This window comes from Nesoenas mayeri, assembly GCF_963082525.1.
Source record: "Nesoenas mayeri genome assembly, chromosome: 16".
Classification (NCBI taxonomy): Eukaryota; Metazoa; Chordata; class Aves; order Columbiformes; family Columbidae; genus Nesoenas; species Nesoenas mayeri.
Genome location: NC_137562.1, coordinates 2,016,203 through 2,033,026, shown reverse-complemented (window position 1 = coordinate 2,033,026; position 16,824 = coordinate 2,016,203). Strand labels below are relative to the sequence as shown.

The following is a 16,824-nucleotide window of genomic DNA, read 5'->3' as shown; positions in this document are numbered from 1 at the left end:
CAGAGGCCACGTGTTTAACCTGCCATGGAGCCCGGGCTGCCCCAGCCATCCCAAAACGCAAGTTAACTCACACGGCATGGTGAGTTAACCCACCCAGCACAGCGAGTTAACCCACCCAGCATGGTGAGTTAATCCCCATGGCACAGCAAGTTAACGTACCCAGCACGGTGAGTTAACCCCCATGGCACAGTGAGTTAACCCACCCAGCATGGCAAGTTAACACCCATAGCATGGCAAGTTAACCCCCATGGCATGGCGAGTTAACCCACCCAGCATGGTGAGTTAACTCACATGACACGGCAAGTTAACCCACACAGCATGGTAATATAACCCACTCGGAACAGCGAGTTAACCAACATGGCAGAGAAGGTTAACCCACCCAGCACAGCGAGTTAACCCCCATGGCACAGCAAGTTAACCCACACGACACGGCAAGTTAACCCCCATGGAACAGTGAGTTAACCCCCACAGCATGGTGAGTTAACCCACTCCGCACGGCAAGTTAACCCCCATGGCACAGCAAGTTAACACACTCAGAATGGTGAGTTAACCCCCATTGCACAGTGAGTTAACCCACATGGCATGGCAAATTAACCCACTCAGCACAGCAAGTTAATCCCTGTGGAACAGTGAGTTAACTCCCACGGCACAGCAAGTTAACCCCACGGCACAGCGAGTTAACCCACCCAGCATGGCGAGTTAACCCCCGTGGAACAGTGAGTTAACTCCCACAACACAGCGAGTTAACCCACCTGGCATGGCGAGTTAAACCCCCATGGCAAAGCAAGTTAACCCACCCCGCATGGTGAGTTAACCCCCTGGCATGGCGAGTTAACCCCCCAGCACGGCGAGTTAACCCCCCGGCATGGTGAGTTAACCCACCCAGCATGGCGAGTTAACCCCCCGGCATGGCGAGTTACCCCCCCGGCACGGCGAGTTAACCCCCTCGGCACGGCGCTGGTGCAAGAGCCGCTGGCGCAGCGGGGCCGAGCGCGGTCACTGCAGCTTCTCCACGGGTCGTGCTGGAAAAAGGCAAGTAACGGTTATCACTGAGTCAGGTGAATTCAACATTCACATATATTTGCTGAAAAAGATTATATACATCTGTAGCAAGGCTCTGCCCAGTTCAAAAGATAAGCATCTAGTCACTAAATTAAAAAAATAAAAATCTGACCTTTAAATCTCTTTCTTTAAATCCATGTTCGAGAGCACAGACAGTTTATTTTGTTAGCACATTTGGTGAAGAATGTATGTTTGTGTGAGCAGCCATGAAAACCGGTGGAAATCTGGCGTTTGGTTTGGATATGATGGAAAAGAAGAAGGAGCCGCTTAGGCCTTACAGTCTAAATGATCCACAGAGTATATCGGGTTGCAAAAGGGTCACAAAGTAGCAGCCAAAGAGAAGCCTAAACACCCAGAGACACAGCATACATGTCTGATAAGGAAGAACAAGGTATAGAGCATGCTGGCTAATGAAATCAGTTTAACTTGAAACCCTGTTCCTTACGCGTGTAACCCTGGAACAACCGTCCCGCGACATGAAGAAGAGGTTTCTGTATCCATTCACAGTAAGGCGTTGAAGATAAATGAAGTTTTATAGCATTTGTATTTTAAGGTTTTAGGGCAAGTACATGTTCTACTGAATAAAAAGAAAGTTAGTACTTAAAAGGTTCAAAAATATATCAATCGTGATTTTTTTTTTTTTACATAAATAAATTATATTGATTTTGGATTTAACAGCTGAAAAACCCTTTCTGCTTCCACTGGAGGCAAAACGGAACCAAAGGTTAGTTAAATAGCGATAGCAGCATTTCTAAGAAATCTGTCGATAGTGATACAGTATCTATGCTACAAGGATGTTATTAAATAGAACACATTTAATTATTGGGGGGGGTGTGTGTATTATGATTGGTTACATACTTAAAAAACAAACTCATCCAATCCAGTAAACTGGGAAAATATTCCGTGCGAATAGAAACCAAATGCTTTTTAGCCCATGGGTAACAGACTTCTTTGAGATGCTAATTTTAACATGTACATCATTTATAACCCCAAATGTATAAAAGACAATGACAAAATAGCATCATAAATAAATAACGCAAACTGAAATAGTTACGTCAAAACATTTGGACCATCCGATAAATTAGCACAACTGTAACAGAAAATAAGTAAAAAATACAGTAAATTGTGACAACCCAAAGTGGAACCGATGACTAGCACGCTGCCAGCCCCCCCAGCCTGCCCCCATCTCCCTGCGGGGTTATTTCAAGTCTCAAACCATGAGCTGCGAGTAAGAACAAGCCCAAGTGGAAGAAAAGCGAGAGGAGGAGCGCGGGAAGGAGCCTGCGCTGGAGCCTCAGCACCCGGAGCGGCGGGGCCGGCGCCACTGAACCCTGTCCGTGGGAAACGCAGACGTCAGAATCGTTTGCCAACGGGGGTGGGACTGGGAAACACTGCTCAACAGTAAAAGGAATGGAAAGAAGCAGCCAAGGTTGTCTCTTCACAGTCTAACGCTAGAAAAGAAGAAACCCGGGCTCTGAAAGTCTCCACGGTCCATCTTGGAGGACTCGCCAAGCTGGGCACAGCCTGGCCCTGGTTTGCTGAAAGGACGTTGCGTCTGGGGTAAGGAGTGGAAAACGTAACTCAAAAAGCCTCAGTGTTCATACAACAGCATTAAAATCAATGTGGCCTGTTCATGGCTGGAAAAACAATACCTTTACAGCACTTCTAATGCCATAGATGAGAACTAACGCCATAGAGAACTGAAGACCAGCAGAACAATGAAGAGACTGGTAGCTACGGGTACAGCAATCCCAAAAAAGTCATGCAAGATGTGCAAAACCTTTCCAGCTCAAGCCGAAAAGTTCTCGTAACTATCGAGGAAAGGGCAACTAAACTCCACGTAACGTAAAACCAAACTTTGGTTTTAAAAAATACAAAAGAATGTCTATGTCATATTTTCGCTCGCTGCGGTTTGTGTCCGGACCTTTGAGGTGGGGGTGATAAAGAAATTATATCACTACCAGTTATGTTTTTTTCCTTTCAAAGAAATGAATATATGCATTTTCAATCATTAGTTATATACTTCTGTCTATACTACTACTCTAGTAACCATGATAAAATAGGGAAATACTTTAAATCAAAAATACACATTAGCACTTACTATAGCTGTGCTTTTTACCCCCAAATACAGGCTTTTCGCGCAGTGTCGCTGTAGACAGAAAGACCCTTGTCTGCGTGTAGACCAAGAGGCAAAGACTTTTCTTTTGCTCTTGTGTTTCTGCTGCTTTTTCTTCTCAAAGGAGTGAGCAATTTGCGGGGGTGACCGAGTACTGGATTTGCTATCGTCGGCTGGGATGAACGGCTGGAAAAACAGAACAAGAATTCGGTGCCTCCCATACTAGCTAGACAACACTGTTTATCTAATAAAGTGGCAAGACCCTGCAACTATTAACATGTAGTATGTCACCAGAGTTTTTTCTGACAGGGAATTAGGTAGATAATATTACTCATGGAAACACAGGTTTATGAAGGCGGAGTGGGGCAGGAGGGTAAGTAACAAAGAGTTTATGGGATAAGAAACTCACAAGCCACAATCTTTTTGTGTTTTTTTTTTCAATGAAACAGAAGTTCTAATCGGTATCGCGAGCCGCTTCGCGCCCCTCCTCCGCTGCTCCATCCTGCTCCTTCTCTGCCGACGGAGGCGGCGGTTGCTCTGCACAGTTCTGACCGTTCGCGGCTTCCTTCTCGGGCAGCGGGACAGTTTCTGGCTCTGGCTGTGCCGATTCCCCCTTCGTCTTCTTCCTCTTGCGCTTCTGGCTCTCCAGGGCGGGCTCGGCGTGCCGGCTCTGCTGCATGCCGGGCAGCGCCATGCCGATGCCGGGGGACAGAAACATGGAGGGATAGATCAGTCCAGGAGACATCCCTGGGATGAGAAACGGGTTAAAAGCTACAGGACTACTGGTAGTTATTGCGGATTCTGTCTGATTAGAAAACGAACTAGGACCAGGCTTATCTTCTGAGAGAGTTTCTTTTTTCACGTCCTGGCTGCTCTGCTTGTCCTCAGTAGCTTTCTCTGCGCCGGCTGTACCGCTTTTCGTTGTGCTTGTTAACGAAGTCGGAGCAGTCGCAGTACAGGTCGTTGTCATGGGGGGGTTGAGAAGTCCTCCAACGCCAAACATCTGGGGTACGGTGGCCATGCTCGGCAGCATCATGGGCAACATACTGAGGGTGCTTTTCACATCCTCGCCGGCAGGCACTGCGGCGAACCCAGCGGGAAAGCCAACCAGCCCGGTCAGAGGGATCCCTTGCATGTTTCTCATGTTCTGAAGTCCCACTAGATCCATCCCAGCAATCAGTCCATTCATGAACAATGGTCCCATTCCAGAAGAAGAATCTGCAACAACACCAGGGCCTTTAACGAGTTCGCTTCGGGGCCTTCTCCCCCTGCGGCGGGGCCCCACGTCTCGGAGCACGGGCTCGGTTAGGATGCGATTGAATTTGCTTTCCGGTAAGTAGCCCTGAAAATGAAACACACACAACAGAAAACACCCGACAGTTATTACTGCAGCAAAGGAAATCTGGCTTTTCTGTGCTCGCATCTGCATCCCAGATGTTGCCAGCACAGAAATATTTCCCTACATGATACGGAATTTGAGAGGCACACACAACATTTCCCCAAGGGATGCTGACAAATGCAAAAAACCCTCTCTCTACCCTGGCATGATACTGCAGTGGCAAAACGCGCCAAGAGGAAAGGAGGACACACACGTTCACCCCGTGTTTTCACCCAGGCCCTCAGCGTCGGCCGTTCACAACTCCAGAAGCACCGGGGCAGCTCGTGCCGATGCCAGCTTAGCTCCCTTCCCACCTTTAATCGCTGCTTCAGCGACTGGTAAAGAATCATGTATTTTAGATGGAAACAGCCAAATTTTCAATGCTCTGCAGGACAGCAAGGCGGTGTGGGATGGCACATAGACAGAGGACATGCTGTCTGAGGAGCTCCTGCTTAGAGCTTCACTGAGACACCAGGAAGGTTCTTCTGAGCATTGAGATACGGGATTGGAACCCAGCGGCCACAACTGGGTGAGACTGTCCGGTTACGCAGGGGGGTCCATAGTGTGGTTTAAAACGAAATTTTTCAGCAACCTCACCACAGACACTTAAGCATTTTCTTTGTGGCATCACCGCTCTTTCAAACCTTTTCAAGTAACAGATTTAGGTAAGAAAAGCATTTCCCATTGACACCTGCAGTGCAGAAACTTGAATCAAGTGGCTCTGCACAGCACGGCTACTGCCCGGAGAGGAGGCTCTTCTGCTCTGCTCGCCTGGCACAAGGGACACCTGCATGGGACTGGGGCGGCGGTGGTGCCCACGCTCCCGCCCGGCCCAGCACCCGCACAGCGGACACCCCTCCGCACGCCGGGGCCAGGACGGGCACACAATGGCCAAAAGCAAAGTGCCAATGGGGCTGGGGTGCGAATGCTAACGGGCACACAGCCGCCGAACACGAGCAGGTGCCGGGCTGGCGGGCAGGTACACGGCCGTTCTACCGGCACAGGTGCCGTCCCCTGCAAGCGAAGGTGAGGAAGAGCTGCCAGCTCTAGGTGCTGGGCACCTAGAACAGGCGCTGATGACAGGCTGGACGGGGAGCTGTTTCCCGGGCAGTGGGACAGACCATGTCAAATCCCCAGCGCTAATTAAAAGCAAATTTGAGAGCGGTACAAACCTCTAAGCCAATTGCCTCTCCCTCCAGCCCGCTGCAAGGGTGTCACACAAAGCACGGCACCCCCAAAACCCGGGAGCAGCAAGAGGGAGGCAGGAGAAGCCTGGAGAGGCTGGGGAGGGGTGGTCGGCAGTGCCTGTGTGCCCGGGAGCGCTCCTCTTCCTCCTCCTCCTCCTCCTGGGACTGGTGTGACAAACAGGGTGAGTGGCCGGGGCGGGTGACGCTCCGTCCTGGCCCTGGCCTGTCTGAGCCCTGGGACCTCCGGGGCCGTTCCCGGGCCCAGAGCCGCACAGGCAGGGTTTGCAGGAGTCAATGAAAAGCCTTGGCTGAGGGTATTTTTGAAAATTTGCCCCACAAGGATGTGTTTTGTCCACTCTCAGCCATCCAGCACCTGAGGTGCACTACAGCTCCTAGGACGTTTCTCTTGGCCCTGCTCTTTTTAAGTATCCCGAGGCTTTCCGGACAGTCACCCTGAGCTGCCGAGCCCCGTTCCCAGGGCGCTGAGCCCCTCCTGTCCTTCCCCGGCCGCGGTGCCGCGCTGTGGCACGCACCCAACCTCCCGCTGCCCCGCGCGCTCCCGGTGCCGCCAGCTCTGCCGCCATCCCCCCCAGCGCCTGCCCACAGCGCCCGCATCCTCACTGGAGAAAAGTTGTGGGGATGGGGACGGGAAAGAAAAGATGACATGATACAGATTTCTCCAAAAGCTCTAACTTACTGAAAGCTTAACAATGTCAGCCCAGTCAGCTGCAACAGCATACTCCAAGTTTGCATCAAGCCACCTTGGCAATTCCTTCAATGCTGGTGCTGTGGCTCCCCCTAACTATAAAACACAGCAGAAGGATGACCTCTATTGCAGAAAGAGTTATGAAAAGAATACAAGAAATATGATTACACTTCCCCTAACTCCTTGCTTTGGGCTGCAATTTGGCTGGGGCAGAGGCTCCTCCCTCACTACCCATCTTTGCAGGACTCGGTAGCGCCTGCTGCCTCCAGACACACCGTTCAGGGGGAAAGGCAAGTTCAGCCTCTGTGGCCCATCCCGTCACCCTCCCCACGAACAAGCGATGGGGCCAGGACGCCCATGAAGGCCACCAACTCACCCAGGTCTCCAATGGCCATTGTGGGTGTCACAGAGGGAAACACAAATGTGGCTGAAACAGCCTCTTTCTGCCTCACTCTTTAGTTTCAGTTTTAGATGCGATTAATGTCACATCCCCTTCTGCCCTAGTGCAGTCCTAAGTGTCCCTAAGAATCTGGGTGGAAAGTATCCCTGAACATCCCTTCTCACTCCGAGAGGTGAACATCAGTGCACCAGAGACTAAACTGCAGACAAGTAAATCCACACTCCTTGCTCAGTAAGCAAGAAAAAGCCCTTCAAACCCTCCACTTCCCGCATACCCAGCACTTGGATGGGTATTAGTGTGCTCTGCCTGCACCTCGTAAGGAGGAAGAAAACAAAGGTATTTGCAAGGCAGTACTACAGTTTGTGGCATATTTTAGTGAATTCAAGGGGAGCGATTCAATCCGGGAGGGGAAGCACCAGCCAGGGCTGTGCTGATGGTGGCTTTAAAACCAAAGGCTGAAGCCCTCAGCCATTGCGGGGTCTGTGTACCCTGGCAGGGCCAAACGCTCAGACTTCCCTTATTTCACATAGAAAGTCACTTATATCGCAGGTCTGTGTCCCCTCGGGCAGACATGTATCACAGGATAGTGTAGATCAGTGACGTGTTCCAGACTTTTGTCCCATCCACAGGCTTCTCTGGATTAAATCTCCCCCCAGGTGAGCTCAGGGTCTGCTCAGCGTTTCAGGACACCAAGGGCAGAGCACAGAACGGGCCTTCACTCACCCGCCGTCCGGTACCCTTATGTACCACAGGCACCCGCTCCTCTCCTGAGAGTGAGCTAATGTCCAGTTTGCTGGGGTCCTTGCAGCGTTGCCTCCTCTGCTTGGGCTTGTCTGAAAAACTCTGGAGTGCAAACAAGACAATGTTAATGAGACCAGACAGCTTAATGAGCCTGGATGGCTACAAGCGCTGCAGGAGAGCGGCACAGATGAGCTCCAAAGGGACAGCGTGTCCCTGCAGACTGGGCTGGGAGCACAGGCTGGGCCCTGCCACAGGGCCAGCCCTCAAATGAGCACAAGGGTTTTTGTAGGTGTAAAGGGGTTTTCAGTGTACCCCACTTAGACTGCTCCAGCCCTTCCTAATTCCCTTCCAATCCTAAAACTGCAACCCGCTGCCAATTCATGTATGTGCATCTGTAAACGGGGCATTTGCTACATCTAGAAAGAGAGAACAGGTCTGTGTGCACCATCTCCTGTCACTCTGATACAGCTACTGCTTTTCACCAGCTCATCTGTGCTTTGTTTCACTCCTACTTCAGCTGTTCCCACTGCAGAGCTGCCGCACCTCCTTTCTTTGCAATCAGAGCTTTCAGGACTGCAACCTAGAGCGTTACAGCTGAGTTGCTGTACTCCCACCACCGGCACCGAGTCCTGGTGACAACGCGCCCGCAAGGATGTGGCATTACAATGAACTACTACAGGCTCTGATTCCTGAGAGCTTGGTCTGTCCTTCAACAAGCAGAGCTGCCGCAGTACCCCAAGCAGCTTCCAATCCATCCCAACTGGAGAGAGGACACCCGCCCTGACCGGGAGACCCTGCGGGGCTGGCCCAGGGTGCTGGGGCTCACTGGAGGTTCACCAGCGGCATGGCCAGGCTGGGCAAGCTCCAGTCAGCCCCAGGGAAGGCAGGGGCGATGGAAAGGAGAGAGAAGGCACCTCCATGCCTGCTCCACCATCTGCCTGCTCCTCTCAGTGCTCCTGGGAGCCTGGCCTTGTGCAGAGAGCTGCACCTGCCTTTGGACTTTGAAAAGCCAGGGCCATCCTCCTTGAGCAAACCCTGGACTCCTCAGCCCTCGTGAGCTCCTGAACACAGCTTGCCTGAGCTCCCAGCTCCAGGGGATCCTTGTGTGCCTTGGGAACACCAGTCTCTAGGACCAAGATGCACAGACTACCATATCTCTTCCTATTGTGTTCTACAGCCTGTGCTCCACCTACCACATGGTCTAACAGCTAAAGCTCAGACCTGGAGCAAAGCAAACTATGAAACCAAGAGGTAGACGCTTATAAGACAGCAAGAAGAATCAGACAGACTCTGCACCCCGCTCTCTGCCATTCTGCTTTCTGACGGCACCCACAGTCACGCACCCGCAGCCTTTGCAGCCTGTGCAGCTGCTTCATCCAGTTATTAAAGCGAGGAGGTTTCCCCTTATCTGGGAATCTTATGTAATACAACGGCACTGCCTAGAATGGCCCCAGGTGAAAGGGAGCAACACAGACAAACCTTGAGCATCCCAGATCCCTTTTCCCATTTCTTTCCCCATCCCTGATGCCTCTGCAAGACGTTGGACTAACTGTGCACCGGGCAGATGGATGCACTGAGGCTGCAGAACGGACCTTGGGGAGGGAGGACACAGCTCAGCAAGCGCCTTTCACTGTGCCCGCCTCCCAGACATGTGATGAACCTCCCAGATAGCCCTGGTGAACACCACAAGCCACGGTACGGGAAAAAAGGCTGCATTTGAGACACTTGTGGAAGCCCTGAGCTCCAGAGCAATTGCAGAAAACCTAACACAAAGGGCAACACACAAAGCAGGCACACAGACAGACAGACAGACGTGCCACCGCGGCCACCCTTACTGTGCCAAAGCTGGGAACGTCGAGCGTGTAGTCGGACTGCTGCCGGAGCCAGTCGAGGAGACTCTTATTGGGGACGGCCTTCTCTGCTTGGCCGCCTGCAGCTGGGACCGGCTGTGGGGTTGAGGTAGCAGCAACCGGCCCATCGGGGAGGGGGCTGTTGTGGGGGGGCTGCGGCTGATCCTCCTGAACATCCTGGTGTGGAGGGAGCAGCAGGGAGAGCCCGTCAGCAGCGTGTGGTGATGCACGTGCACGCACAAGGCAGAGCTCCCAAAGCAGGGCATCTGCTCCCACCACGCAGATTCATCCACAGACTCCCAGTGCCTGTTCCTTAAACCACCACCCCACCATGGCATTACGTGTCTGCTCAGTCCCCGGCATGGGTGGCGCGGGAGGGCAGAGAGGGCTGGGAGATGTTTCTGAACTCCCCTGGAAACACCCCATTCACCAGAAGGACCAACTTGCCCCCAGATGACTCCTAAAAGTGGTCTAGACAGACTGGTCTTGCTCCCAGAGCCCCATTCATCTTTGGGTGGATCCCGGGGTAGAAGGAGAAAGGGGGCAGGAGGCTCTTGGCCAGTGGTCCAAGGCAGTCAAGGACCTTTCCTCATGTTCTCTAACCCCAGACACCCGTGAAGTGGGACAGCTGCTTTTGATAACACCCTGACACTCCAAGTGGAATGCTGCAGGCCAGAGGGAAAACCTCCCTCCCTCTCTAGAGCAGGATTTGCTCCTGCCTGCTCCCGCACAAGGAAGCTGTCCTGGAGGAGGTCCCACATTGTCACGGACAGCAGAGCTTATAGGGGACAGCTGGACCATGAGACAAATCATGCCAACTCCATCAGGGCCATGTGAAATGGGGGGAGCATCAACCTACCTGCAGCCTGGTAGGAAGAGGCCTCTCCTTCAAGAAGATGAGGTCCATCCCTTCTACATTTTTTCTCCTGCCCCGTCTCCTCCTCATGGCAGCATCGTCTCTTCGGAGGCTGCCGTTTACAATTTGTCCCGTGACAGGATGGATTAACCCTGCCTGCAGGATGCCAGACAAGTCCATGCCCAGGGAGCCCTGGAGGGTGTTGACAGTCCCCAGTTTGGCCATGTTGGTGGTCAGGGGGAAAGGAGAGGAGTTCCCTGGGGAACCATCAGAGGCTCTGGACAAGTCCACCGCTGCATCGCGCCAGCCGTTGAGCACAATGGGTGGATGAATGTGGGCTGCTGCCAGCTGCTCCAGGCTCCTCTGTGTGGCATCTCTCTCTGTCTCAAACTCATAGGGCCTCCTGTGCTTCCGCTCATCCTTTGCGAAGGCTGGGGCCAGGAAACCTTCCTGTGTGGATCAAAGCCATGGAGAGGGTCACAGCTGGTCACACACAGCCCAGGGACCACAGCTCTTCAAAGCAACAGAACTAATGGTCAGGCTCTTCTGCCTCTCCACAGCAGCCCCGAGGGATGCCCCTTCCCGGAGCACACCTCGGCTCTCTGTCGCTGTGCAGGGCTGGTGCAGGAGCACCCTCACACACACTGTGATCCTCCAGGGGCTGTACCCTGGGTGCTCCGCCAGCTGCTGGGCAGCCAGGCTTCAGTCCCAGGCCGTCAGCTTCTGTGTGCGCTGTGTCCAGCAGTGAGAGGGGGTGAGACTGCTGGTGAATGACGGGCACTGCAGTGTCCCCTGCACCACAGTGTCCCCTTCCCCCCCTGAACATGTCGGGTGCTTCCAGTGCTGACTCTGGAAGTGCCTGCAGAGCTGCTGCTGAGCAGCCACCTTCCCAAGAGGGGAGCAGGGCTGGCAGGGGCTGAGGGCGCAGTGGGACACCAGGAGCTCTCAGCAGAAAGGACCCAGTGGCTCAGGCCATGTGTTACACACCACAAGCGGCACCAAGAGGCCGTGAAAACCCCAGCCCTGCTTGGGAAACTCCTGAGCACTTCTGGGCAACGGTTCACCCCCGAGTCCCAAACCTGTCCCTGCCCCAGGGCCCCCCTCACCTTCTGTACCTGTGAGATTAACACCCCGTTACTGAAGCTGGGATCAGGGGCTTCTGACTCGGCAAAGCTGTTCCTGCTGCTGGCATTGCTGGCCACTGCCGGGGCCGTCAGCAGGCTCTGTGTCTCGAACTGCTGGCTGGAGGAAGGCCACTTGCCTTTCAGGATGGCGTGGCAGATGTTGTCAATGCGGCTGATGATCACACGGTCCTGCAAACAGAATTGGATGGTGCCAGGCTGGGACTCAAATGACTGACTTGTGTGTCATCTCAGGACTAAAGACAAAGCCAGGCCCGGTGAGCTCAGCTGGGCAGGGAGCTGCTTTGGGGCAGGCGTGTCCATGGCCCCGGTGCTTGGGAAGAGCAGGCCCATTGCAGCACCAGTGGGCAGCCCTGTGTGGAGGAGCAAGAGGCAGAGCTGGGGCTGCGTGAGCCACTGCTGGTCATGGCTACGCTGTAACACTTGCAGTACCAGCAGTGTTCATTTTAAACTCACCTTAGGCCACTCAGAGAAGGAGTAAAGCGTCTTCTCCTGCAGCAGCTGGGCTATGGTCGGTGCGCGGGCATCCTGAAGGTCGTCCATCTCTCCAGGCAGGACAGAAGCAGAACTCTTGCTCTCTTCCTCCAAGAACTTCTCCGGACCATCTGAGAAAGCAACAGAGGACAGAGCCCATCACTGCCCTGCCTGTCTTACTGTCTTGGAGATGGAGCAACTCCTCGCACCTTCCCATCCCAGGGCCCAGCTGCCTCGCAAGGGTCCTGCTCCCCCACCAGCCACCAAGAGCTGCAGCAGCTCCGGGTCACGGCAGGTGGCCCACGCTGCTCAAGAAGGGCCACGGCTCTACTGGGCTGAGTCTGGGAGGCTTGTACTGCAGTGGCCCCCACCCTGACCATCCTCATACCACTTCCACTTCCATCCTCATTCCACTTAAATCTGAGAAAACACTTCTTCTCAGTAAGGGTGACAGAGCACTGGAACAGGCTGCCCAGGGGGGTTGTGGAGTCTCCTTCTCTGGAGACATTCAAGACCCACCTGGACATGTTCCTGTGCAACCTCACTTAGGCGTTCCTGCTCCAGCAGGGGGATTGGACTAGATGATCTTTTGAGGTCCCTTCCAATCCAGAACATACTGTGATACTGTGATACTGTGATACCCCAGGCAGGAGAGGAGGAGGGCACAGGCCGTTCCAGAAGGAGCTGCTCACCAGGCAGCACGCTGTGCCAGGCAGGTGGTCTGTGTTCCACAGGCTGCTCATGGCAGAGGGGCTGCCTGGGCTCAGGACAGGGGTTCTGGCCAGCCCTGCTGGCAAATGTAGCCACCAACCCTTTGTCCCCCAAGGACACCAGCGAGGGGGACCCCAGCTCCTGCAGAGGGGAGGCTGCTCCAGGGGCTTGGCAGCCCCAAGGCTTTGGGAGCACAGCAGGTACCTCCACCCCCGTTGGAGGTGACTGTCAACCAGAGGGAGCTCTCAGGACTGTACCTTGGCTCTGGCTGCCGCAGGCTTTTTCCCCCTTGTCTCTGTCCTCACGCTCTTCTTGCTTTGCCCCTTGGGGCTGAGGGTGCAGGGTCTCTCTGCAGCCGGCCAGCCCCTCGGCCCCTCGGCCCCAGGCCTCCCCTGAGGCATGGGGGGGCCCTGCCCCGGGGGCCCCCAGCAGCGGTGTGGGCAGGCTGAGAGCCTGGCTCTGAGCTGGGCCTGGTGAGTGCTGCAGGCTGCTCTCCTCATCCAGGCCATGGTCCTCCCTGCCCCCCGGCCCGGGCTCCCCCAGTGCTGCGGGTGTCCCCAGCCCCAACGACTCTGTCTCGCCATTCACATCTTCTGGGCAAGTGTCCTCAGGTGTGGGGAGGCCAGAGTTCTGCTCCTCACCCCCCAGTTCATTAGCATCGGGGCCACAACCGGCACTGGTCCTGGGACCACTCAAGCCTCCCACAACATCTGCTGCTGCCTCAGAGTTATCATCATCCTCTTCTTCCTCCTCATCTTCCTCGCTGTGGCTCTGGCTTGGCCCTGACTTTGCCTCCATTCCTTTCTCCTGCAGCAAACTGATGAACCTCTGCTCAGGAGGAACCTTTATGTCATAGTTATGAAGACCGGGACTGTAGAGCCCCACGCCCATGACCTCTTCCATGGCCCCACGCGCAGGCAGCGCTGGCGCGGGGCTGGCGAGGTCTCCCTTCCGCGGCAAGGCTTCGCACAGCTCCGCGGGGGCAGGACCGCTGTCGGGGGTGGCCGGGGAAGGCTCAGCGTCCTCATTCTGACTGTCCATGCGCTCACAGCCCACCTGCAAAACCCCTAGGAAGGGAGTCTCTCTCATGGCATCTGCATCACAGCTGGATGGATCCTCGTCCCCCTCCAGTTTGCCCTCAGAGTGCTTAGCAACGCTGCTTCCAACATCTGTGCAACTCGGGCTGTCTCGGGCAAGGGAGCTCTGCTCACTGTTACAGGCCTTCTCGTCGTACATCATGCACACCAGCGAGTCCGGCAGAGAGCTCTCATCGTAGTTACTGGAAATGATGTCCCGGACTTTAGACATGAAAGTTTCACAGTTTGCATGCGGGGGACTGTGCCCAGCCTGGGACATGGCGTTGTCTACAGTTTCTAGCTTGATGTGACTCTCAGCTTCATTCTCCAGGGATTCACAAGTCCGGTCCACCTGGCTGTACAGAGGGGAACTGTAGAGCTTGGAGTTAGTCGGGTAAAGGCAGCACAGGGTTTCTGGGCCTGGGAGCCCCGTTCTTTTATGCTGGGCATAGTTCCTGTATGCATCTAAAAAAGACAGCTGGGGGTCATTCATGATGTAGTAGTCAGTGCGATTCAGGCCGTGCTTGGCGGTGCCGATCAGCAGGTCCCGGTCATGTTTGCCACACTCCCACCACACCGGCAGGTAGAGGCTCGGCCGGCACAGCTTGAGCCGCTCGTGGAGCTGCGGACACTTGAGCACCTGCTCGCGCACCTTTCGCAGAAGCTCGATACGGTAGAGGGTTCTGGCAGCACGTTCCTCCGTGATGGGCTCCACATAGATGTCAGGGTCGGGGGGACCTGCAGCAGGGACAGTAAAGCCAAGGCCCCGTTACACAGACTGATGAGTTACTCAGAGCAGTGGTGAGCAAGGTGAGCGTGAACTCTGGCTCAGACTGCAGGTGAGGTGGGGCAGTGCTTGTAGACACCACTGAGGCTTCTTTTCCCAGTCTCACCACCCTCCATTCATTTGGCACTGAACGGACTCACAGGAGTGAACTCTCTTGACTCTGGCAGCTGCACCAAGAGCGGCAGAGGATTTCAGAGTCAGTCTGAGCTCTGCTCCATCAGCGCCAGCAGTGCTGGAGCTGCCTGGACCTGCCTCTGGCAGCCTGTCAGCAGGTTCTCAGGGAAGGGAGTCCCTCAACTCCTGCAGCTCTTTCGCCGAGGAACGCCTACCTAAGGCATCAACACACACACACAAGGAACTGCACCTGAGACCAGACCTCCTGACAGCTCTGAGACAAAATCCTTCCCGCTGTTGTTAAAAGCAAATTGCTTTGTGTTTAAATAGCCCCCAGGCAGCTTTTCATCTGCCATGTCCTGCACGGTGACAGTTGACGGGGGCTCTGCAGGGCACCCCGAGCTGACGGCTGCCCCATGTGCTGGCCAGGCTGCCCGAGCCTCCTGCGGCGGGTTCAGCCTCCCCCTGCCCTGTGGCAGAGCTCTCTGGTCAGCTACGCCACAGCACGGGCTCTGTGCAGGCACTGACAGCGCCGGCAGAGAGATGCTCGGAAAGAAAGCAGCAATGCAGATCGCCCACACAACCCTCAGCGTCAGTGTGGAGAAGACGTGATCTGCTGCTTCTCTCCTTCTCCTCCCTCACATCTAGAGCTTGCTGTCTTGGATAAAATTGGTTGTGATTTCATGGGCGAGCTCTGTGAGACCTGGGAGAGCAGGGGCTGAGCCCTCAGGGCTGTCCTGCCTTTGCACTGCACCAGGGTAGTGGCACATGGTGGTGACAAGGCAGCCAGAAATGCACGTGGCTTCTGCAAGCCACAGCCTGCCCAGCGTCTCACTGCCACCAGCTGTCCCCAAAACTCCTCCCTTTCTCTCCATTTCTAACCTATGGATACCTGGACCTACCATTACACCCCCACAGGCTACGCAATTTCCACTCACCATCCTCCTTCCACAGTGGGAGACCACAGACATTCTTGCACATGGCCACGAAGCTGTAGAAGTACTTCTCCAGGCTCTCATCTGTCTTCTTCTCCAGTCGAGAGATAGCTCGGAACTGGGCCCAGTCAAAGATCTTTTTCTCCTGGTCATAGATAACCCCAAAGGAGGAGACGGTGCGGTAGAAATCTGCCTGCTCCCTCCTGGTCCACCTGTGGGGCAGGGAGGAGACACGGACAGCACTGAGAGACATTCTGGTCCCAGCATGGGCACAGCACCAGGTGCGGGGTCACACAGGACTATCTAGTTACTGCCCAATGGTTTTGGGGGAGCTGCCAGGAGGAGCACACTGGGGAGACCACCACAACCTTATGGTGCACAGCAAGGAGAGGCAAAGGCCACGGGCCCTCTGGCTCTCGGTTCGTTGTTGAAAAACCACTCTGGGCTGTTTGAAAAGCCACAAAGTGCAGCTCCTGGCTGTGCTGCCAACGGGGCGCTGGCTCCAGCAGTTCTGGGGAGGCACAACCCTGTCTTCCCCACTTGCTTCCTGCCACATCGAGTTGTGTCATCACACCCATGGAAAGGCCAAGTCTCTGCTCCAGGAATCAGAGAAGAAGGTCCTGCAGACCTGCTCTCATCCAGCCTCTGCCAGAGGGAAACAGGGACTGGGGTTCATTGCTGTAAGAGTCCCAGTAACAAACACTCTGCTGAGTCCTGGGACCCCGCGTGTCACCCCCTCCCCGCTGATGGTGACGTGGTTCTGTTACAGCACTGTTAGAGCACAACTTTCACTCTGAGCTTTCACCTCGTGGGGATCTCTCAAAGGAACAATTGAGGAATGAGATAGTGAAGAGCATCCTGGGCAAATACAGCACAGAGAAACAGGCCCCAGAGAACAGCCCAGGGTGCAAACTGCAGGAGTGCAGGAGCAGGTCAGGCAGAGCAAGGTGGGTGGTGATAGGTGAAGAAAGTCAAAATTCAGCTCCTCTGAAGTGCAGCTCTGAGCCAGCACCAGCAGCTGGGACATGTCAAGGGAGAACAGACGGGGTAACAGCACCCACAGCACCCCCCAGTTGACCAAAATACACCTGGACCAGAATTTCCACAGCTGGTCCCAGGGGTTGTGAGCCCTCTGCAGTGATTTTTCATCCCAAAAAGGAGAATAACAAGAAGTTAATAAAAAAATCAATGATGAAAACAAGGAGCCCAAAGGGGAGTTTGCTGAAAGGCCTCCAATTAAAGGCTGGTGGGAAACTGCCTAGGACACTCCTGTAAGGAGACCCACAAAA

The 16,824-nt window shown here is 54.6% G+C and overlaps 1 protein-coding gene across 1 annotated transcript in view; it reads right to left on the bottom strand.

Moving 5' to 3' along the window:
- Positions 1-3,632: 3,632 nt before the first annotated feature.
- Positions 3,633-16,824, bottom strand: part of CHD6 (chromodomain helicase DNA binding protein 6) — a gene marked incomplete at both ends in the record, with an annotated part of 83,891 nt that continues 70,699 nt past the window's right edge. The window contains 9 exon segments of the mRNA XM_080354745.1: positions 3,633-4,520; positions 6,441-6,545; positions 7,573-7,692; positions 9,426-9,617; positions 10,300-10,746; positions 11,403-11,609; positions 11,895-12,043; positions 12,881-14,437; positions 15,539-15,747. Of these exon segments, the coding sequence (XP_080210871.1) occupies positions 3,633-4,520; positions 6,441-6,545; positions 7,573-7,692; positions 9,426-9,617; positions 10,300-10,746; positions 11,403-11,609; positions 11,895-12,043; positions 12,881-14,437; positions 15,539-15,747 (3,874 nt within the window).